At 37.1% G+C, this 24,568-nt stretch overlaps 1 protein-coding gene and 2 non-coding genes across 4 annotated transcripts in view; 1 reads left to right on the top strand and 2 right to left on the bottom strand.

Annotated features, from left to right (window-relative positions):
• LOC123318720 (protogenin-like) overlaps nt 1–24,568 on the top strand; it is a 68,321-nt gene that overhangs the window by 42,881 nt on the left and 872 nt on the right. The window contains exons 2-16 of one of the 2 annotated variants that reach the window (XM_044905435.1): nt 7,329–7,679; nt 9,658–9,796; nt 10,912–10,980; nt 11,039–11,241; nt 13,678–14,007; nt 14,280–14,489; nt 14,548–14,616; nt 15,031–15,171; nt 15,230–15,418; nt 17,415–17,724; nt 19,683–19,813; nt 19,873–20,060; nt 20,154–20,355; nt 20,454–20,734; nt 21,707–21,808. In XM_044905435.1, coding sequence (XP_044761370.1) covers nt 7,329–7,679; nt 9,658–9,796; nt 10,912–10,980; nt 11,039–11,241; nt 13,678–14,007; nt 14,280–14,489; nt 14,548–14,616; nt 15,031–15,171; nt 15,230–15,418; nt 17,415–17,724; nt 19,683–19,813; nt 19,873–20,060; nt 20,154–20,355; nt 20,454–20,734; nt 21,707–21,808 — 2,915 coding nt within the window. The remainder of the gene's footprint in view (nt 1–7,328; nt 7,680–9,657; nt 9,797–10,911; nt 10,981–11,038; nt 11,242–13,677; nt 14,008–14,279; nt 14,490–14,547; nt 14,617–15,030; nt 15,172–15,229; nt 15,419–17,414; nt 17,725–19,682; nt 19,814–19,872; nt 20,061–20,153; nt 20,356–20,453; nt 20,735–21,706; nt 21,809–24,568) is intronic. The other variant, XM_044905436.1, reaches the window with a different exon arrangement.
• On the bottom strand, nt 11,767–11,973 carry LOC123319621. Its single transcript, XR_006538576.1, has one exon. It is a non-coding gene; the product is annotated as a small nucleolar RNA U3 (small nucleolar RNA).
• Nucleotides 12,855–13,061, bottom strand: LOC123319603. The gene has a single exon (XR_006538559.1). It is a non-coding gene; the product is annotated as a small nucleolar RNA U3 (small nucleolar RNA).

A 24,568-nucleotide genomic window follows, 5' to 3' on the forward strand; every position in this document is an offset into this window, starting at 1 on the left:
ATCTTTAAACTGTCAGATTAAGAAAACTCCCCCAGATTAATGAGTCAACACGTCTGCAACACCGAGATTAACTATCTGTATGAAAATCTGAGACGCTCAAGTATGTACAAGTTACAAATTTTTTTGCATTTTCAAAGGATTGTCAGTCCCTTAAAAAGTAGCTTCCTTTGGGCCCAATTAACATATCCCCTAAAAGTCTGACAAGTTCGAAAAAAATTTAGTTTACCATTTTAACTCTTCCGTACGGCCAGCCCCACCACGCAAACTGTCAGATTAACATCAGAGACACGTAGGGCATATGCAGCGTTCGAATTTTGGAATGGAGCAAAGGAGCGTCGCATTGGGAGTCATGAAAAACTGTACGTGAAGGGCCTGCTTTAGACTCAATATCGACAAAACCAAAATCCTGGTAAGTCCGCCAGAAAGCCTTCAAACAGACATCAGTTATATCTAGAACAGGTCGAGCAGTTCAAATACTTAGGAAGCTTCATAAATACTAGGGCTTACCTGGACACGGAAATACACAACCGTATCAATTCGGTATAATGGGCATTCTGGAAGCTAAAGGACAGAATGTTTCAAAATCACGACCTTAATCTAAAAAAAAGACAGCTATTTACAAAGCAGTGGTCCTTCCAACGCTTTTTTACGGAAGCGAATGCTGGACGCGCAGCAGGCGACATATTAAACAGCTTGAACAAAGTAGTAGTAGTAGTATACAGGGCTAGAACTATTTACAGGCGGACTACGGGAATACTGAAAAACGTTAAAAATACTTAATGGGGAATTCTCCTCAATTTGGGTTATCACTGCATATGCAAGTTTAAACTGAATAATTATGAGTTTCATTCATGAATTTTTCAAATGCACCGCGGAAACTATTCAAAGTAATTCTTCAAATGTGAGGTATTAAAATTTAAATCGCTTCGTTTCTAGTTTACGTTTTGGCAACAGCGCCAGCGCCTACTAGAAATTAAAAAGAACAATGGCTTGTTTATAACATAACAGCTGTTGATTTACAGCTATCCTAAGGCGCGTTCACTGGCGAGCCTCAACAGCAACCGGCCATAAAAATCCCTTAAAATTTTAAGACCTTCCGCGTTCGTCGCAGACTTCATAGACAGCCATCTCATAGATAGTGTATTTTTTGTTCTTTATTATCAACGCATATTTCAGTCGATGTTGCCAACTTGTGCAATAGAAACGGAACGCTTTAAATTTTAAACACCCATTTTGATTTTTCATTTTTAAGTACTTAAAATAATTTTTATTTGGGAAACTTATTTCAAAATTTGACGTTTCAAAGATATTTCATAAAAAATACATCATTAAGTGCTCCAGAATAATTGCTATTTAGAATTATGAATACAATCCGAATTTCGTGTAGTTATCTCCGAAAAGAAATGAGTTACTAAGAAAAAAAAGCTTATCTTAACTTTCAGTTGTTTCGCGATATCTCAGGAACTATCAAAGATCTTTTGGAACTGTTTACACCAACACACTCATCCTTAAATAACGCAACTTTTTGTGATTCAAGCCATCCTGTATTTCTAACGGTTGCCGATATCCCTGTAGTCCCCCTCTAAATAGTTCTAACGCTGTATAATATGTATAAATATGTACTCAATCAATTTTTCTAATGAAAAGTTCAAAACAAGAACTTTTTTCAGTTTTTCATACTATTTCTACTTAATTTTATTATTATCAGTTTATTACTTCATTTTACTTCCAATTACTAAATTGTCCCTCACTATGACAGAACAAGGCCTCAGATTTTACTTTTCGCATCACGGCTTCGTTATAATTTCATCGCATGTAAAACAAGTTGTTCCCGTACAAAATACATGACAGGCGACGTACGAGTCGATTAATTTAAATTCGATGCCGATATCGCGAGACGACTTGTACTTCCTCAATGGGCCCCGTGTTGTCCCACGGCGAGAAGACGCTCTCTCCCATGAATTCCTAGAGAAATTTTCCCATGACTGCGCTACTAGGGGGTTCGACGACGACGAGTCACACCGGGAGATGAAACGCGGACGGGTACGTAGATATCGATTCGAATCCGGCATTCCTAACGGCCCAGGGTTGATGACTTTCACCGGTTTCTGTAGGAACTCGCGCGAGAACGTTCCAGCGGCCAACACACGTTGCGCGTCTAGTCTTCGAAAACGACACCGGTGATAAGATAATGGGTTTTAGGTTGGTTCCGTCGATGGTCTAGTCGAAATCTCGTATACCGAGTCGGGAATTTGGGTTAATTCGAATGCTGGCAGTCGCTTTTAGTGGAAAACAAGAACAAATAGTTGGGGAGCCCAAGAGGGAAATTCGTGTGTTACTCTAGATACTGTCAGATTAATATGAGGGGAGATACTTTGGACCCTGTAGAGTATCTCTACCAACAATTAGGCCTGTATATAGGGGGAACTTTCTAGGACAGACTGTCACAGTAGTAAAAAAAAACGATCATTGTACATACTCGAGCGTGTCAGATTAATATAAAGAGAGACCTTGGACCCTATAGAGTACCTCTAGCAAAAATTAGAGTATAGGGGGGGATTGTCTAGGACAGACAGAGTGTCAGAATAGTAAAAAAAAAAACGATCATTATACAGGCTGGACAAAATTGGTGATACCTGAAATCCAACTTTTTCAACCCAACGAGATAGAGGAAAATGCATGGCACATTACGGTAGTCTTTTTTCGAGAAACTAATAATGTCATCAACTGTATTACTCTATCTTCTTTTGTTTTCGAATTATAGGTCAAAATTTGAATTTCAACTTTGGTCATAATCTCAGTTTCTGTTTAAGCTAGGATGTTGAAATTAAATAAATTATACAGACACTTTTTTGATAGCAATCCAGTGGCGTACTATGATTTTTCCAACAGGTATATTTGCTGAGCTATAAGATGAAGATCTATTTTTTCTTATGAATACAGTAGTTTAAAATGACTTAGAAAGACTGAGGGCAATGTATGATATATTTCTAAAACGGTTTAAAAATGGCGATTCTTTCTTAGTCATTTTAAACTACTGTTTTCATAAGAAAAAACACAACTTTATGTTATAGTTCAGCAAATAAACCTGTAGGAAAAAATCATAGTACGCCACTGGATTGCTATCAAAAAAGTGTCTGTATAATTCATTTCATTTCAACATCCTAGCACAAACAAAAACGGAGATAATGACCAAAGTTGAAATCGCCCAATTTTATAATTTTGGCCTATAACTCGAAAACGAAAGAAGATAGAGGAATGCAGTTGATGGCATTATTAGTTTATCGAAAAAAGACGTCATGAATGGTACGTATATTTTTCTCTATCTCGTTGGATTAAAAAGTTGTAGTTCAGGTATCACCAATTTTGCCCACCCTGTACATAATCGAGCGTGTCAGATTGAGATATATGTGGTTAATTACATGTTGAAAAGTATACATTCACTTAATCTGACAATTTAAGCGTGACGAAAATGTGTGGGAGGGCGCCAAACTTGCAAAAAAAATCGTCACGTTTACATATAATCTAACAGTTTCAGCAAGCCGAAACAATAAGAATAGGCCATAAAGGTCCAAAAATGGGTTTTTTTGAATTATCTCCTCTCCTGGGCTTCAAATTGTTTTCGCATTCATCATAAAAGTTGTAGAGCATAACATTTTCTACAAATTTTGTTCGAATCAATTTTTTCTACGTTTGAACGTTTTTGAAATATATGGCGATGAATGTACATTAGGCTGGGTTTCTACATTGACCTTGGCCTTTCGCATGTGTGGCTGAGCTCCTCGCCCTTATCACCCTCTAGCTCGAAAACGGTTGGGGGTATGAAAATTTTCTTCAGACAATATATGTATAGAATTTTATTATCTACAACTTTTATACTGAATATAAAAACGATTAGTGGTACAGGGAGATATTTAAAAAAAATTCATTGTTATCTTCAAAATGTCATATCAAGAAAAACCCCCCTGATTAGTGTCAGATTAATGGGTCAACACGTCTCCATCTTTAAAAATGGAGATAATGTGCTACTTTTTTATGAAATAGCCAAACATTTTTTTTAGACTACCACTATTGGTGAATTCTACATGAAAATGTTTCTTTGGAGTGTTACATTTGTCTCTAGACATTACAAAATCCTCACTAGAGTGGAGCACCCTTGAGTTTTCACTACTTGAAAACAAAACAGGGATGTGGTTTTGCCCAGTTTCCATCTTTTGAAAATCGAGATGGAAAAAATTCCTTCCATTTTTCCCAAGCTCTTATGGTTACAGAGCTGCCATTCAATCCCATCAATTTTTACTCACCCTGTACAATGTAAGAGGATTTTCGTTACTTGTCCATTGGGAAATCATCCTTCAAAAAATAAAGGCTGCAAATTCGAATGCCTTTCAAAATAAAATGGTATGAATACAATTTCTCACCATTTTTTTGATATTCTGGGTGCTCAATCAACTCTCAATTCGAAAAATTAAATATAATGCTAGTTTTATATTTATTCCATTCAAAATTACCCTGATGTAATTTGAAATGTAAGATATTTGAACAGCAGATTCTTGAGGTCAAAGAAACACTTTTTAACCTTACCATTTTTTCCAAATCGGCTGTTGAAAAACTATAAAAAATGTTATTTTTCAGTTCTCACAATCGGAATATAGTTTTTCATTCAATTCATGAATCTCTTTCGAACCCAAGATATCACCCACATCTTCCAGTTTCCTCATTATGACCATTACGTACCATAATAATACCAAAAATTCAAATAACCCAACTATAGAAACTGTGTAGGGTGCTATCTTATGAATATTTGAACGGTTTGTTAAATAAAAGTATTCTTCATATTTTCAAAAATTATTGACTATCTGAGAAATTTTGAAAACTTTTTTTTGGAGTTTTATTCGTTGAACTATAGACAACAAGGATACATGTATTACTTACTTATCCCGAATACATGTATACAAAAAATTGTGTCAATAACTTCGTTAATACTGGGTGTGAATACTCCAAGATTTCAGATGATTGATTTTTTTGTTTAGAGAAATGAATAATCTTCTTCATTTTGGCCGTATCTTCAGTAAACATCCTTCATTATTCAGGTTACAGAAAAGCTAGTGAAAATTTCGTAACGCTCACAGCCTGCGTATTATTGTACTCGCTGAAACGCTGGCATGAAAAACACATTTGGTTAACATGCGACCTCGAATTGAGTATATTTCCGTGTTGAATAAGGGTTCACTGACATATTTAGTAATCCACCCCCCGCTATGGTGGAGTTCGAATCGATATGGGAGTTATTTTCGTTGCATATATTTACTGTAAGTTGATGGTTGGTTTCCTCAAAATGGGGAATATGGATTACACACTCGAAACCTAGGTCACCCTCGCCGTTGAATAACCCGACAAATTATTTTCCATTATATTCGTGATGGCTTACTGCAGTAGAAGGTTCCAGGAAGTTTTTGGGTTTCGGTTGTTCAATTCGATTCTAATAACTGGACTCAAACATTTTTCATTAATAGTCAAGTTTAATATATGCCCAAATTTTTATCATCTTTGGAAACTATCAATTTTCATTTGTGGCAGGAAGTACCTACTCGCAACATCTATACAGGGTGTACCTGGGTAGGTGGTTTACGGAGGGCGGATCATAGGATTGTTCTGAAAATTTGGGTACTAGGGTTTACGCTCCTCATCTATCTGGTTGAAATTTTTCAATGTTGCAGCGCAAATGGGACACACCCTATTTAATTTAACCTTTTTCGCCTCTCTATTCTCATCTGAGTAATTTTCTCTAGTACTTCTTTATCCCTATTCCTGATATTTTCCGAGATATTGAAGGTTTTCCACTAAAAATTTCCAAATACATGGATCCAAATAATTAGGCATAAGATAAGATAATGTTTATTGACATAGAAAGAACATTTCATATTTTAGGAAGCTGAAATGTTCTAAATACGTTCCATTATCTTGTTGGAAAAGTGTGACTGACTTGTGCACAGTTGCAGAAGCGCCATTTATAATTTAATGGTCTATTCAATTTTTAATGCTCCATTTAACGGGTTATAAAGGGTCCTGCAATAGTGCGTTATGCTTCCATAGCTGCCAAACCAGACGTTATAGGAGGAATTTAGTTGAGATGCATTCCCTTTGTACTTTCAATTCTGTATCTCTGGAAATTATTTTCTGATATCCAGGGTGTTCCCAAATAAAATTATTTAACAAATGAGTGATTGTTTAAATGGAACACCCCTCATATTTTTGCATATTTTCAATGCTCTTCAATACCTCTACCATGATGCAAAATATTAGGGATATTTTTCCAATGGTACGGATCTTATTCAGAAAAAACTGCAAAATTTCGACGAAACAGTAGTTCGGTAAAAGCCCTTTACCGATTTCCAGAAGCGATAGAAACATGAATTTGATCAGGATTTCTTTTAACTCAAGCATTTGCCTTGTCATCGTTCCTAAATTATCAACCTCTCTTATACAGGGTGTCCGTTATCAATGTCCAAATATGAAGAATTTCAACTTGTTTTTCCTCGATTTTTTCAAATGTAACCCTGTAATTTTTTTCATGATGATGTACACAGTTTAAAACCTTACATTTTTTCAAAAGTAACCAAAGGGCTATTTACACTCCTGTGTCCAGCAGACACGATATATTTGGACATTGATAACGGACATCCTGTATAAGAGAGGTTGATCATTCAGGAACGATGACTAGGCAAATGGTGATCAAATGCAAATGGTGATCAAATTCATGTTTCTATCGATTCTGGAAATCGGTAAAGGGTTTTTACCGAACTACTGCTTCGTCGAAATTTTGCAGTTTTTTCTGAATAAGATCCGTACCGTTGGAAAAATATCCCTAATATTTTGCATCATGGTAGAGGTATTGAAGAGCATTGATAATATGCAAAAATATAAGGGGTGTTCCATTTAAAAAATCACTCATTTGTTGAATAATTTTATTTGGGAGCACCCTGTATATTAGAAAATAATTACCTGAGATGCAGATTTGAAAGTACGAAGTACGAAGGGAATGCTTCTCAACTTAATTTCTAAAACGTCTGGTTTGGCAACTATGGAAGCCTAACGCACTATTGCAGGACCCTGTATACATAGGTTAACGGAGGATTAAAATTTTGATGGAGCATTAAATTGTGATAGACGTGCTTGCGTCGTGTTAAACGAATATAGAATTTTTTCCTGTTGAAGTTATTAATACTGAGTGTTCTGTTTTCTATGTATTTCATCTTGAGTCATGAAGAGGACGATACTACTTTTTACGATACATACATTTATTAAGAGATCGTTTTTATTTTCAGCGAAAACACAGGTAGCGAACATAAACAGCGTTTCGGGAGTTAAGAACATAACGGATACCCACAATGTGACAGATCCAGAAGACGTCGTAGTGCTGAAGGGCCAACCGGCCACTTTGCGGTGCAGCATCAAACCGCCTGGCACCACTTCTGACATTCCTACAGTGATAACGTGGCTGCATCAGAATCAGCCGATACCGGAAGACGACAATAGAAGGACGGTACAGAAGGATGGCAGCCTTTACATACCCAGAGTTACAGGCGGTAGAAGGCCTTTGACGGGCAGCTACAGGTGCAAGGTGAAAAATGGAGTTGGAGCGGTGATCAGCGGGGAGGCCAAAGTACAAATTGCTTGTGAGTATTTGATTATTTTGGGTAGAACCAACCAAAATTGCCATTATTGGTTGATAAGCTTAAAATAGTCATGAAAAATTCGAGGTTACATGCATCATTGACAGTGTCGAAAACTATATTCTTAGAATCTTCATTGCAAAGAAATCATCAAAATACACTGCGCAGAAAAATTAACGCACATTCTGAAAATCTCAATTTTAATGAAAGTTAACTCTACATGACTTTATAACTTATTTTTATGTTCTCTCGGGAAGGTTTTGAACGAAACAAGACACATTAAATGGAAGAAAATTCCAGGATTTCGCCGAATCTTATGTGAAAGAAGGGAAATGAACAATTTTGAAAATACTGAAATGCTGATAAGTGATTTAATACTCGGTATTTCCACCCCTTGCGTTAATTATAGCTCGGCAACGACGGTTCAAACTCAAAATGAGTAATCTTAAAATGTTCTGATCTAATCCTTCCCAGATTTCACCGACTTGGATTCCTAAGTCATTTAGAGTAGCTGGATGATTTTCTGAACTTCTCAGCCTTCTATTGAGGTTGTCCCAAACCTGCTCAATCGGATTGAGATCTGGACTTCTTGCTGGCCATTCCATTCGAGAGACTTCAACCTCTTCAAGGTACTCCTGAACGATGCGCGCACGATGGGGTCTGGCATTATCGTCCATAAAAATGAAATTTTCACCAATGTATGGGGCAAATGGCACTACATGCTCTTCAAGAATGTTTCTTTTATACTTATCAGCATTCATAGCTCCATTATCAACGACCACTAGGTCTGTGCGAGCATTCAAAGATATTCCACCCCATACCATAATCGATCCTCCCCCGAAACCAGTAGTATTCAGGAAATTGCACTGAGCATATCTTTCATGTGGACGTCTGTATACAAGGGAACGTCGATCACAATGGTAGGGGCAGAATCTAGACTCAGCTGTGAAGAGAACTCTTTCCCAATCGGCCTCTTCCCAATGGATATATGCTCTCTCGCAAAATCCAAACGCGCCCTTCGATGGGCTGGGGTAAGAGCTGGGCCTCTTGCCGCGACACGAGGCCTTAAATCATATTCTCTGAGGCGATTTCTTATTGTCTGAGTGCTAATTTGCACCTCACGAGTTTGCTCAAGCTGAATTTGAAGGAGGCGAGCGGTTGCAAACCGTTGTCTCAACGAAGAAACTCTCAAGTAACGTTCTTGAATGGCAGTTGTTACCCGTGGTCTACCCTGTCCTGGTCTTCGGACATTCATACCTGTCTCCCTTAATCGCTGAAACATTCTGGACACACTTGTATGGGAAACTCCAAACCTTTCTGCAATTCTTGTGTATGTCCACCCTTCTTCTCGCAAAACTACCGTTTGCCACATTCCTCTTGGGTCAAATTGCGTGGATCGCGTTGCATAGCGATCGAGTGTAGAAAATCAAACGAAAGAAAAACTATTGATCACTAGAATAGATCGAGAACAACTGATTTTAGAATGGAGCCAATACATTCAAAATCTGATAAAATCATCTTTTTTTATTCCTGCTGGGAAAAAACATCTGTATCGAAGAAAACCGTTGAAAGTGGATAACATATGCATGCATAATTCTGATAAAAATAATTATCATTGAGAACACCTTCAGTTGTAGAATAAATTTGAGATTTCTATAATGTGCGTTAATTTTTTTGCGCAGTGTAGTTGAATACAGGGTTGGTCATGAGTCTGGAATGAAATTTCCTCAAACATTTACTCAAAGTGAAAACGCCGAGACCCTTCAATTGATTATTGATAACCCTCATTCTCTGGCAATAAATTTGAGTGTTTTTCTCCAACCCCATCCAAGTTCTGTTTTTTGAGAGGAAGCATATGCCATGGAAAGTAAATCTTTGTTTTTCTTTTTCTTTTGTGTTTATCAGAAGAACCACAGAAGTCCCTTAAAAAATCCTTCAATCATGTTAAAATTTGTTACTAACTTATTCTTTTTTCTTGTAGCCTTGGATTTCAATGTCACAGATCTTCTTCTTGATGTACCCGAAGAACAACCTATCGTCTTACCTTGTCAGTTTCATTCCGTACCAGAGGCGAAACTCCGATGGGAATTCAACAAACAACCTCTACCTCACGATTCAAGGTATAATGAGGTTTATCTATAAGATTTTGTAATCGTAATTTTGTATCAAAATCTATTCTGATTTTTTTTATCGTCCGCACTGACGAAAAAGTGTGCTGAATTGTGTTGATTTAAAGAGGTGTCACCATTAAAGTACCACTAAAACTAACAGTAAGCGGATGACCTTATTTTTTGTTCAGAATAATGAAGTACCATCAACATATCGAAAGTTTCAACGAAATATCTCTTGCACTTTCAATATATTCAACTAAAAAGTTCCCATTTTCAATACCCAAGAATGGATGCATATTTAAGCCTATACAGGGTGAGTCTTTGACTCGTACATATATTTTAACAGTGGATTCTTGAGGTCAAGAGAACCACTTTTTCCATACCATTTTTTCCGATGCGGACCTGATAAAAAGATGTAGCCATTTCAAGTTTCCATAATGAGCCCAAGTACCCAATTTTTCAAATGTCACAGATACTTTTTAATTTTTGAAAATCAAATTATTGGAAAACGGCGCATTTTACGAGAAAATATGAAGAATACTTTTATTTTACTAAACGTTAAAAAATATTTATTAGATAGCGTCCAACTAAAGCCCGCTACCAAATTTTGAGAAGAAAACGGCAGAGATCATTTTGTATGCAACTGAACAGTGGGGCGCATGAATTCTCGGGTAAATTCTCGGCTGTTCTTTGAATTTTTGGCATTTTTATGATACGTTATTGTCATAATGAGGAAACTGGGAGACGTGGGTGATATCGAATGTTCGAAAAAGATTCATCAATAAATGAAAAACTATATTCCGAAATTTCTTTCATTCGATAAAACCGTTTGTGAGATAGAACTAGCAGAACATTTCTTATGGATTTTCAACAGCCTGTATCATTTAAACCGAACCGATTCGGAAAAAACGATAAAGGAAAAAAGTGTTTGTTTTGACCTCAACTATCTACTGTTAAAATATTTGTACGAGTCTAAGACTCACCCTGTATCTCATAAGCTGGTGATATAATATTCCCAAACTCGTGTTGCCATTGGTACTAATTTGATCATCCCAGATTTTGTGGATGCCCTATGAATTACAGCCTTGAACGGAATTGTTGTTAACGTGTAATTTTTTTCGCAGATATGTTCCTCTTCCCTCTGGAGCTTTACTTATCCTGAAGACTTTGAGTAAGGACGATGGCGTATTCAGGTGAGATTTCAAATATCCTACTTGGAAGAATCATTTGAATAATTCATAATAATTGTAGGTGTGCCGTTACCAATTCGTTATTGAAGAAAACCAAATACAAAAGTTTTACTTTGGCGGTGTCGCCGAAGCTGGAGAAAAAACTGCCGGTTTCTTTTTTACCTCTCCCTGACCCACTGAATTCGACGGTGACGGTGGGCCTGAGAACTTCCTTGTATTGCAGTGCTTACGGCTGGCCCCTGCCTAAGATCGAATGGTTGAAAGGTAAATATCGTAAAACAGTTCAGACTACCACGCAGAGATCAAAATTGAAGAGTAAACACTATAACTATACCCCTTGCCCTACGAGTCAATTGAACGGATTTAACCTCACTTTTGTCACCGACGTGGATTTATTTACTTGAGTAATTAATATTTGAGCCTTTTGAAAAATTCAATTATTTTTCATATTTTCTCGTATAATGCGCCGTTCTCGAGTAATTTGATATTCAAAAATGAAAATGGCTGCAAAATTCTAAAAATTCACTTTGAATCAGAATATCAGCAACATATCCAAGAAACACTGTAAACATTTTGTTAAACAACAAAGGAATGAAGGGATTACAGAATTCAAGAAGTACTTATATGAGTAATATAGTCATATTATATTTCTCTGAAGAAAAAATTATACAGGCAAGACAGAAAAAAAAATATTGACCATGAATAAAAGAAATGAACGTAACCAACTATCATTATAGAGAGGTTGTTACCCCCAGTTCCAGCTATTACATTGATTAATTGAAAAAAGTAACCCCTCAGATTGTTTCGTTTCCGTAACTGAACAAATTCAGCTGAACGATCATCGATATCCACAAGGATTTCACGAGGAATTCCTTGAGCTTGCCTCACGCTCAAGACACGAAACTACGACTCATCGTCGAGGTTACGACCACTCTCAATGTGAGTTGAGAATGTGTGAAGATATACTACAGAAATGATCCTGTGAAGTATGATCTTAAAGTTCTCAACCAACTTCGAGGCTTTATGTTGAATCGTAAGGAGATTGTGGGTATTGGCTAAAAGTCAGAGCCATCTAAACTTTCTACTTTCTTCAAAACTCCTAATATAGGATATTGTTGAATGAAGTGACTTACAGCTGTATGACTGTATTATGATTCATGACTGAACCTTAAGCGTTAACGTCCCTTTTGTGAGACCGTACCCGAACACATTCAGGTTGCGGAAATGAAGCTTCGAAGAATGTTTCATCTTTTAAATTAAATATGTATTTTTGAGTCTTGAATAACTTAATATATACAATATTCTATATTTTTCTGTATAAATGAAGAGTTTACTCCATCAGATTTGAATTTGTGTGGTAATTTTGAGTAAAGATGTTGGTATAAAAGGAGTTCCCAAACACTCATGATGAAAAATGGAAGAAACATGTATATTTAGATTACTTCGTGTGGTGGAAATGAGCCGACAAAAATTCTCAGTGATTTATGGTAGTATTGGGTGATTTCTATCATTCTATTGAAATTTTACCTGCTATAAAGGTACCTAAAATAATCAGATCCAAAAAAATAATGAGTTTCTGGATCGGAAATACAATTTTTGTGGAAAGCTAACAAGCAAACTATCTCAGTTTTCGTAAAAACTGTGAATTATCCACAATGTTATATTCAATAAAAGTAAGTAGTGGATCTAGTGAAGCCGTTTTATTATGTGCTCAAAGTCATGCAATAATCAGAAATATATACAATATTCTGTATTTTCTGTAAAAAGGAATTGAATAGACGATGAGGGAATATCAATTTGTAAATGAGTAATTTATATACTCAAATGAGAAAATGATTTCAACAGTCGCTGTTACATTGATTTAATGAAAAGAGGCAACCCCTCAGATTGTTTCGTGTCCGTAACTGAACTAATTCAGCTGAACGATCATCGATAGCCACAAGGATTTCACGAGGAATTCCTTGAGCTTGCCTCACGCTCAAGACACGAAACTACGACTCATCGTCGAGGTTACGACCACTCTCAATGTGAGTTGAGAATGTGTGAAGATATACTACAGAAATGATCCTGTGAAGTATGATCTTAAAATTCTCAACCAACTTCGAGGCTATATGTTGAAGCGTAAAGATTTCTTGAGTATTGGGTGAGAGAAAGCGCCACCTATTTTAACAATTCTCTACTCTCTTCATAGTGACGGACACTTACCAGTCCGAAGCCAGCGGCACCTATCTACAGAGTGGTCTACTCCCTGCAGTCGTCCAGTAGATGGCGGAGGTTGTTACTTACAGTGACTATATACCATATGGTGTATTAAGTCACTGTACTTACAGTGACCACTGAACTATACTTGATTATGGTTCGGTGGTCTAAACTGTTGAGGGTGGACTTCCCTTCATAGTCTAAATTCTAAATATCTAAACAAACACTATATTTATTTATTAGTATAAATTCATCACTTCCATTCAGTAAATGGAAATGTATTTGGAAAATGAATTCAGTGAACTGGACTATATTAATGGAATATTCGAAGGGTTTAGCCCCCCTCAACTATTTTGAACGTCTAGATAAAAAGGGCAACTCATTTCGATGTGATTTGGACGGTTTTTTTTTTTTAGTTCTTTAGCTGCTACCATGTATTCTATTCAGAACAAATACTTTTCTACATTATGTCCATACCCTAATATTCCGAATTGTTTGCAGATGGCAAGGTCATCTCCAACACGAGTGTCCTGAACATCATCCCCGATGCCCAATCGGAGAACCTCACCTACGTGTGTCGAGCTCAAAACAGTCAACACACCGTATATCAGACTTATCACCTCAAAGTTCAAAGAAAGCCGTACTTCACCAAGACTCCAACGTCGCTGTCTTACGTAAACGCGGGGATAGTGAAGTTAGCGTGCGCGGCCGGAGGGTTCCCAACACCCTGTATACAATGGCTGAAGGACGGTAAGAAGGTGAAGCTTGGCGCAAGGACCAAGATCAGGAATGGGGCTTTGGTCATGAGTCACACGTTCACGAGCGATGTTGGTAAGTAAACATTAAGGAACTCCTGTAAGTGCACCATAACGTCCTACTAAGGCAGTTTAAAATAAAAAAGTGAACGTCGAAATGGCTATAAATAATAATAATACAAAAAGTAATGATCTGGCAGAGATCTATATAGATTCAGAATGAACTATAAAGAAAGCATATACCAGTTTAACTCTTATTAGAGCTCTTCACTATCGCATAACTCAACCAGTGATGACCATTGAATAAAACATAAAATCAATGATTACATAAAACATAATTTCTTGCAGGCATTTATCAATGTGTAGCGTCGAATTCGGCCGGGAGTATATGGGCGCCTGCGCAGGTGGTGTCCGATCCGAGGACACCAGCTATTCCCCCACCGCCGCACCATGTACAGTGTCGTTCATACGACAGGAAGAGTATTTGCGTAACGTGGCAGGAGCCCGAGAATGTTGTAGTTAGGGCTTACAGCATTTTTTCCTTCTATAACACTCATCGTAAGTATATAACGATGATGCTGAAATGATTATTACTTGACATCTGGACATATTTCAGAAGAGTGCACGAATGGAAAGTGCCAAGGTACAAATAATACTATAGGCTGTGAAGATGGTTCTCATGAAGGTAAGGATTAACTGGGAAGATTCAGTTGTAAGTTGATTTTCAACTGGAATAGGGAGGCTTCGAACCATAAACAATTATTTATTCTACCCCGAAATCAATGCAGCAATATTTGGTCAAAGATTCAAGACTTGACTCGTACGAATATTTTAACAGTAGATTCTTGAGGTCAAAAGGAAAACTTTTTTCCTGTACCATTTTTTATGGATCTTTCCTTTTTTTATGGTTTTTCAACAGCCAGTATCTTTCAAACCGAGCCGATTCGAAAAAAAAATAGTAGAGGAAAAAAGTGTGTCCTTTGACCTTAAGAATCTACCTACTATAAAATATTTGTACGAGTCAAAGACTCACCCTGTACAACTTCGGTGAAAGAACATGAATATGCAATTTACTCATTAACTTAATTACCATCCACAGAACCAGGACCTGACTATGTAACCACAAATGGTACCTATATTTTGGCAGATAGATTAAATAGTAGTACAAATTATACATTTTACGTAAGACTGTACTCCCGAGGAGCAAGCGATGACTCCAATTGGGTTACATGCAATACAGGTATGTTGTTTTCGTGGTAACTTCGTCCGAGATAGATATAAACTTTGTTCTCTTCTAGTTGTTAAGGGAGAGAGAAACCTTAGGTTCAGATTATTGGGACCTGATTCGATTGAGTTGGTATGGTCTGAGATTAGCTCCGATATTACCTGTGGTAGCACAAATACTTCCTATATTGTTCAGTGGAAAAATGAGGTTGATCACATGGTCAATGCAAACACAACCGATAACCTTAAGTACAACATAACTGGTAAGTCAAAAATGCAAATGTTTTATCAGGCGAACAACTGAAAAAACCAATCACTAAGCAGTAGCGTGCGAGAAAGAGAACACTGGAAGTGCTGAAGATATAAAAAAAGTCACACAGATAAATAAAGACAAGTAGGGTACCGGTATATTTGGGTGACTTGGGACAGTCCTGTAACTTGGGACAATTACTCCCCCTTGCAAATTTCTTTGTTTCTTTCCATTTATGAATGAGGGGACGAACTTATAAGCTTGTGTAGCGTCTTTTCGGTTAGTTTAACAATTAATTCCTGTTGAGTTTTCCGTGACCAGAGCGTTTGAATTGACAGGAAAAATTAACGAATTCAGGAGAGTGGACGTGCGTTTTTTTGTGGCCCTTATACTTTCTAGTGTCCTGTGCATGTGTAATTTTTTTTCTGGATACGTGGGATATTGGGATATTAGATATGTCATGAAACAAGGTTGTTCAGAAATCAAACGGCAACATGGATCTCATTCATTCATTTTGTTGTTTCATAGGGTGACTTGGGACAATGCCGAATAGATACAAGCGGCGCATTGGCAGCAGGGAATATGACGATTTTTCGACTTGAGACGAGTATATTTAATTTTTTTCAAAATTTATATCCGAATTCTGAAACTTGGTATATATATCCTAGTCAATAGTCTGAGTCATTAAGCATATTCGAACCCCTTTGTCAGATAAAAATAGATAACCGTTTTGAAAATATGACAAGAATTCAACAATCGTCCCAAGTCACCCAAATCTACGGTAGTGCGAAATCAGAATTTCATGTATATTCAGAATATGTTATAAAAATTGGGTATTCCCATTTGAAAAAGCCACTTGGTATCGTGTTTCACCAATTTTGACACCCTATAAAGTCAAAAATAATTTTAGTCTATGCGCTAATTAGAGGATTTCGCCGAAGTTTTAATCACTCTCCTAACCCAAAATTTCTGATAGTTATCGATTGATCGAGCACTGTTTACACACGCTGTATCTTCTTGTAAGGGCTTCATAATTTGGGCTTTCCCTTAAACCCGTATGTACCAAACACACTTAGGTTAAGTGTCCCTTAAAATGAACCCTTAACTTAAATTACGTTGCACCAGCTGTTAACTGACATTTAAATGGCTAAAACTATGACCACTTAAATATTTGAGGGCGGGATTCTAACCTAAAATAATTTGTTGAACTGGCTGCTAATCCCATTTTTGATGGATTTTGAGAATTGCATGAATTCATTACTGAACACCAAGCCTTTTCTTTTGCCTTTATTACAATGCCATCAGTCTTATTATTTAAAATTCTGTGTCTCAAATCATACTATAGTTAGCAACAAACTTTTTTTTCTGTTGAGAAGTTGGGTGCCTTTGTAAATTACCACCACCTGCTTGGCAATCATTCACCGTATTCGTACTAACAAGGACATTTTCTTCACGTATCTCTTCAACATTAATAAACAAATTCGCATAAGACCTTACAAAGGAAGTATTGTATATAAACTTAGGTACCTTTTATTTGACAATCATTAGCATTATCAATAATAATTCAAATTCAATAGCAAAGAGTTATTACTCTTTGATAATAATATAACAATTTACTTGAAACTGACTGACAGGACAGTAAAGGCTAATGAAATCATCGGCAACCGGCCAGCCAATAAAATGGCTAAATGGCTTTATTGGACTAGGATGAAGTTGCACCAAAATAAAAAACTGAAATGTCACTAGATAGAAAAACTTAAGGGCCTGTTACTTAAGATTTTGTTAAGCCACAGTCATGCAACTGGGAATAAGTTTAAGCCTCCATTAACTTTAAACGACGCTTAGTTAAGTACTCCTTTTAAGGGGTACTGGTGCAAACTGGTCTTAAGTTGATTTTAAAAAATGCGCGTAGTCAATCACGCGTTTATCGCTGCATCTCTACAATGCCTAGACCTTGACACTAAACAGATAAATCTCCCATTACTTTTCGATCGACGTTATCTTTGCAGGCCTAAACCCGGAGGTCAATTACCATATTCGCGTGATGTCTTCCTCCTACCGAAACGATGATACCAATTGGGTCCTGCTGAAGCTTCCCGAAGTGGACGACGAACCGGCCCCCAACCAAACATACATCAGCTTCGACAAGAAGACCATCTCGCAGAATGTGCCTACGAATCCGGAGGGGTTCAGGGCCACGAACATCAACTCCAAGTCGGTCACTCTGCACTGGATGGCTCCGGAGGAGGAACCGGAGTTCTACGCCATCTGTTACGCGGAAATCGGGAAGGACTGCGAGAAAGGAACGATCGTTAAAAGGTGAGAAGAAAACGCTTCAAATATTTTTTTCGTCGACCTCAACGAAAAATTACATTTTGCGAACTAATTTTCGAACGAAAAGTCGACAAGTGCTTTTCGTCCGCCTACACTTTTCGTCCGCCAACTCCTTTCGTCTGGCTGTTACCAGTATTAGATAGAGTGGCGATTGAATCAATTTCTGGAATACAGAATTTCATGAAAATATAAGTGCCCGTGTCAATTACTGTCATTTGCTATTGTCAAATTAATTCTTTACGAAATGTGATACGATTAAATTAGGTACGTGGTTTGAATGTTAGTGGTTAACTAATAAAAGTCATAATCCGAGTTCACAAAGTCTATTGGTTGTTTCGCAATAAGGAACAGAGTAGGCACTATTACACAACTCTAAAAATCCACCGAATTACAGGAATATAAAATAAATCAGTCAGGTGAAAATCACAGTACAGGGTGGGCAAAATTCGTTGTCTACTGAGGGGATCTCGAGAACTATAAGAGCTTGAAGAAAACGGATGACCCAGCTCTTTTTTAGAGAAACAAAGAATGGCGAAAACCGTAGCTTCATACAATTCTTCGTTTTTGAGTTATTAGTAAAAAATGAGATTTTGACGATTTCGAAAAGTTATCATAACTTTTTTGTCTTTGAAGTTACAGATCTCAAACTTGAACCTTCTCAGGAACTTTCATAAGTAGAATCTACTGACAAGATTTTTTCCAATTTAAAAATAACAAATTCCAATATAAGTTTGCATTTGAAAAAAGAAATTTCGCCTAATGATTCGAAATGAAAAAATATTTTGAGCTCGTCAGTGGATTATACTTAAAAAAGTGCTTGTAATAGGTTTAAGTTACAGATCTGTAACTTCAAAGACAAAAAAGTTATGAGAACTTTTCGAAGTCGTCAAAACCAAATTTAACCTCAATAACTTAAGAACGAAGAATCGTAGGAGGCTACGGTTTTCACCATTCTTTGTTTCTCTGAAAAATAGCTCGGAAATGTTTCATCTTGTAGCTCTCATAGTCCTCGGGATCCCTTCAGTGGACAACGAATTTTGCTTACCCTGTACAATAGGTGGTCCACTTAACATAAATGAAAGTGTTTTTGTCGGAGTGATATACAAACAGCAACGAGAAAGTGATGGTATCACGGAGTGAGTTGAACGGAAGGAAAAGATTATTCTTTCGCAATTCAGAACCAAGACTTACACTTAGCGGACAATGGAATCTGAACTCAGCAGGGATAGGGTTAGGGTTCGAGTAGGACGGAAAAGAAATACGACGGTTCACCCCTGAACACTTTCTGTCCCCCCTAAGTTTTCACACCAGCAGAGAATCGTACAACAGTAGATGTGGAACACGGGCAAGTTGGGAAAAAAGAACGGTGGTTCTCTCCCCGAGTGCTGTCTGTTCCCCTCCCGGGTTTTCACACCAGCAGAGAATCGTACTAACAGTAGAAGTGGAACACGGGCAAGTTGGGGAAGAGGATGGGTAAAGGTGGAAGCTCAGATTCTCAACTAATAGTATGGAGTGCTATCTTACCTCTGGACTCTGGAAATGAAGCTAAACGGCAAAGAATCCCGGCTACCTTACGTAAAAAATGAAGCCCCATTACAATTTATTAATTTGTAGTTTTCTGTGGAGCAACGTCTGTTGAAAAATCTGTAAGAATGCCCTTCACCCTTTGTGAAGTAACTACACATTGATGGAATTCGATTAATTTCACTTTAGGCTGTTGTAATCTTACAGTTTTTCATTTAATTTCCATAAATTCCACACCATCTACACATTTTTTTTTAAATCGGTTAGGTGCTTGTTTATTTCAAGATACATCTATCTCATCATTCAACATTATATATGTACTGTAGTTTGTTAGAAGATAATTTTTGTAATTGAACTAGCTTCGGCATGCTGTTGACTGTATAATCAATGATTAGGTACAGCTTATATTCTCATTTCAGTCTGAGCAACATAAAGCAAATCGAAGACTTGAAACCAAATACTATGTATGAATTCAGAATACGATCCCATAATGCCGAAGGTTTTCATGGACCCTTTTCGTCTCCTATTGAAGTCCGAACCCATCCAGATGGTAAGGATTATTGTTATGACATCAAACAATCGCATTATCAGTTTCAATTTTTTTTGCAGTGCCTTCAAGAGTATTAGACTTAAAATATAAAATAATCAACGATACAACGGCCTGTCTGGCCTGGTTACCCCCTCTTTATACTCATGGTAGATTAATGAATTATATTGTCACTTATACGTCAAACGCTAATAGGCCTCTTGAAGAATGGACCTATCTCACTGTACCTGCGAACAGAGCATCTGATACGGTGAGTACAATCATTTATTAGAGGGTTGGAAATCGAGTTTTCTTCATTTTTTTTAATATTGCGAATAGCCTTTCTAATTGTTCTCTTTTCAAGGCCTGCTGGTTCGATAAGAAAAGTACAATTTCTGTGATGTTAAAAAACCTGGAGCTAACCGAAGCGTACACCGTGATTGTCCGTGCGGCTTCAGACAACGGGCTCAGTGACCCTACGTTTCCTTTCGTGCTGAGAACTGCGTACAAACAGCATGATAGCATGAGAACTGGAATGCAGGAAATCACCAACAAGCAGAAAATGGGTAAGTTTTATCGTCGAACTATTCTTCGCTTAAACAAAGATGCGTCTCTTCGAAATAAACAAGCGAGCAGATTGAATTATGTCCGCTTTCGTCTTCAGGTGTGGTAGTCGGCTGCATTCTGGCCCTTATTTGCATCGCGTGTTGCATCAGCTGCATCGTTCTGAGGCGGAGATGCGTCAAGCGAAGGAATTTGGCCCACGCCAGACTGGCCGCCTCCAACAACTACTACCCTGCGGTGGCGCACTACGCCACGCAGGGCAGTACGGTTCAGGTGAGGCTGGAGAACGTCTGCGCCGCCGATTTGCGAGAGACGGAGAATTTGGTGGCCGAGGAGGATAGGAACGAGGCGTTACCGCAGCCGGTATATCTGGACTCAAAGGTAAGTAGCCACCTTCGAAAACACCCTGTATGTTCATTATACACGAACATTTTGTTATACACTGAGAAAGTTATAGGATCAAGAAGAATTTTTAGGGAAGCAAGTTTTATATTTCTTTCTGAAATGGGAAAGAGATCTGAAAACAGAAAAAACTAAGAGCTTTTTCTAGTTTCGTCATGCATTTTTTGCTGATGAAGCCTCCCCTCTAAAAACATAACGTTGTCAATCAACATCCATTTCATCTTTAAATCTAACTAGAAATGGTAACATAACTTTGACCTGTACTTTAAGTTTCATTGAAATGAGATCAATAATCTCTTGAAGAAATAATATTAGCAGATTCTCTCAAAATACGAAAAAATTACCTGACAGGTACTACTGAATCCCAAGGATAGCTACGTTCAGCCACGGAATATCTACCTTCAAAATTCCACATCCTACTTGATAACCATTTTTTCATGAACACAAATCTACACATAATTTAAATTTCCGCAAGAATTTACAGGGTTCAGATGAATCGTTACGAAAAAATTTAAGGGGTGATTCCTTTTCTAAATAGCGTGTGAGTCTTTCTTCCATATATTTTTTTTTTTTTGAGCAGCCCCTACTTGGGGTACTATATACACAATGGTGACAAATTCGATGCTCATCACTACTATCTTCTTAATTATACCAAATTTTTTATTTCCTTCTCGCTCCCATATAATGTTGCTAAATTATATTTCTGTTAGTTTTATGGTTTCTAAGAAAAAAAGATTGCTTTTCAGGTGCCTTCTTTAGGGGACTGTATATGAGCATGGGCTGGTCAAAAAAAATTTATACAAGCGACTGATACTATGTATTTTTGACAAGGAATCACTCTTACAATTTTTTCGCAACTGTTCATTTGCACCTGTAGATAATTTGAAGTTTCAACACACTGAAAGATTCAGATAATTCATATCATATTTTTACGTTCCTGAATTTCTCTAGGAAAGGGACGAAATTCCAAATGGCAATGTGAATGGTTTGAATAAGCCATTGACGAATGGTCATTTATCGAATGGACATGTCCACATTACCGAAAATCCACAGGTAAGATGCGTGTGTGGAAATGTCTGGGACGACTCTAGGATTTGGAAAAATTTCAGCAACTTGAAGCGCTATTCGAAATATTAATTCAGTTGCGTTTCGTTCGATGTTGAAATTTTTTCATGGGAAAATCATCTCATATTCTTTCGGTAAAAGGTTAACTTAACTAAACACTGTGCTTTTTATCTTCAGCTGTGATTCTTGTTTATCTTCTCTTATCACCCATATCCTTTCTCTAATGAATCACCTATGTGTCTGCAATTTCTTCCTTGTGCAGTTACAAATATGTTTGGGAGCGTTGGCCTTTCGAAATTTCAAGATTTATGCCGGCATATTGGATTTATAAAACACCCCGATGCAAACGAAGGTAATACGCGGTTGAGCATAAGCCTGCAATAAAGTTAATATTTCTCCAACCAATTACTCAAAATGAGAACGCTAAAACCCGTCAATCGATTTTTAATCACCCACAATTTCTAGCAATAAAATTGGGTGTTTTTCTTCAACCCCTATTCAACATTTTCTTCGAATGGAACATACCATGCGTCGGCTCGTTGGATAGCTCAAAGAAAATGGAATCGCACCATAGTCTTTGTTTTTTTTTTTAATTTAGTGGTTATCAGAAGAAAGAAGTTTTTGGTCGAAAATGATAAAAAATCAACTAATATTCTACCATAAGTACTTTACGTATATGATGCTTAGTAACTTGTTTCAAGCCCACAGATTAATTTGCACAAAATTTCCAACAATCGTTTCTCTTCTAAATATCTAAAATCGTTATTAATTGGGAAAAATTTCTTCTTGCTGATGGGATTCTCTCTTACACATGCAATTAATCAATCGTTATCAGCTCTGTCTCTCTAATGGCTCTGTACACACATTATACAGGGTGAGTTTTCAACTTGTAGGTGCTTATTTTTTGAAAACTTATTGAGGTGCGCCAGAATAGGCATTTCTCTTTGTTCCTGTTTTGTTTATGAGTCATACATATCAAGACCTCTCCAATCATCTAGTTTTAGAACACATCTCACAAGGTTTTATCGAATGAAATGAGTTTCGGAATATAATTTTTCATTCAATTTGATGCATCTTTTTCGAACACAAGATATCACCCATGTCTTCCTGTTTTCTCATTAAGACCATAACGAACCATGAAAATACCAAAAATTTAAAGAACACAACTCTTCAAACTAAGTTATTCTTCATATTTTCTCGTATAATGCGCAGTTTTCGAGTAATTTGATGTTCAATAATTAAATAGTATCTGTGAAATTTGAAAAATTGGGTACCTACTTTGGCTTAATACAAATCTGCTAAAAAAACCACAGATGAGTAGTGTCATGAACATGGGATCGCAAAGGTTTCGTTTTCGAGATACAGGGCGTTAAAGTTTGAATTTTTCGATTGGTATCAAAACAAGTTTCGAAAACATCTTCATTATTATAAAAACCGAGTTTAATTTGATGTGTCAAAGCTAACAATGAATTCATTCACCACAGTTTACTAACTGAATTTTAATGACATTTTGGATTTTTCTAAGGATTTCTAAAGAATCGTTCAAAATATTTTTCTCGAACTGGCGTTGAGGAAACAAAGCCGATTTATGTCGAGGACGCATCTTGACTTCAGTTAAAATGGATTTTCTCTGTGTTGTGTAGTTTCTTTACCCTCCTTACCTCACTACATAGAGAAAGCAGATGTCAATGTTAGAAAGAGTTTGTTTGAATTTTAATCTGAGTTTAAGTAAGCGGAGTTATTATTCTTTGGAGAAATTGGCCCTAATTTGTTTATCATGCCTAGAGTGAGGAGTAGAAAATTTTCAACAACTCAGCGAGTGCCTTAGGAGGCGAGTATACGCTGTGTTCTATGTCCCTGGCTAAACATTTAGTATTTGTTCTAAATTAACGAAGCTTAGGAACATTCGGCGGTTTGACCGGAGATTGAATCCAACGGAAAATATTCTGAAAATTGTTTTTTTGGGTATATAGCTAAATACACATTGGCTGAGAACAAGGGCGGCTCGTCAGAGGAGGCAATGGAGGCTAAGCCTCCTCATAAAGCTTAGAGCTAAAATACATTCATTTTGGGCATGTCCTTATTTTCAGAAAGTAATTTCTATATAAATTTTCCGAACACCTGAACTAGATATATTCAGATACAAATTAGTTCATTTTTCGGTTCTCCGCTCATAAAAATCCAGCATAACAATCATACAATCCACCGGCCGCGTACGCGTCCGCCGCATCGAATGTGAATATTTCCTAGGACTGCCTATTCGGACGGAGGATGTTGGGCCTGCTGCCTCCGTTGATAGTGTAACTCATGCATACGTTCTCTGGACTCACATACTAGCCGAACAAGAATTCAGCTGACTTACTGTACCATATTCGCCCGTAAAATGTACCAGAGGAGGCACAGCTCCCCTGTTCTCCATCGATTCTTTCGTGCCGTCTTCGACTATATTCGCTTGATCTCCGGCGGTAGTTGTTATGATTTCAATTTTCATTTTGAATGTAACGACTTCGTGGAGAACTGGAACTTCGGGAAATATGTGATATATTCTTGTTAAGATAGGTTGTTCTGTTAGGGCGTTAGGGGTAAGTACTGATACGGATCAAAAAATAAAATGGAATTGAATATTGAGAATTAACAGTACACGTTGTTAAAATCTTACTAGACCTCCACCAAATTTAATTACACTAAAGTCTACCGAAAATCGTCAGAATAGAGGTTTCAGTATTCAGTATTGTTTGGTACGACAAA

The sequence above is a fragment of the Coccinella septempunctata genome, chromosome 8 (assembly GCF_907165205.1).
Source record: "Coccinella septempunctata chromosome 8, icCocSept1.1, whole genome shotgun sequence".
In the NCBI taxonomy this organism is placed as follows: domain Eukaryota; kingdom Metazoa; phylum Arthropoda; class Insecta; order Coleoptera; family Coccinellidae; genus Coccinella; species Coccinella septempunctata.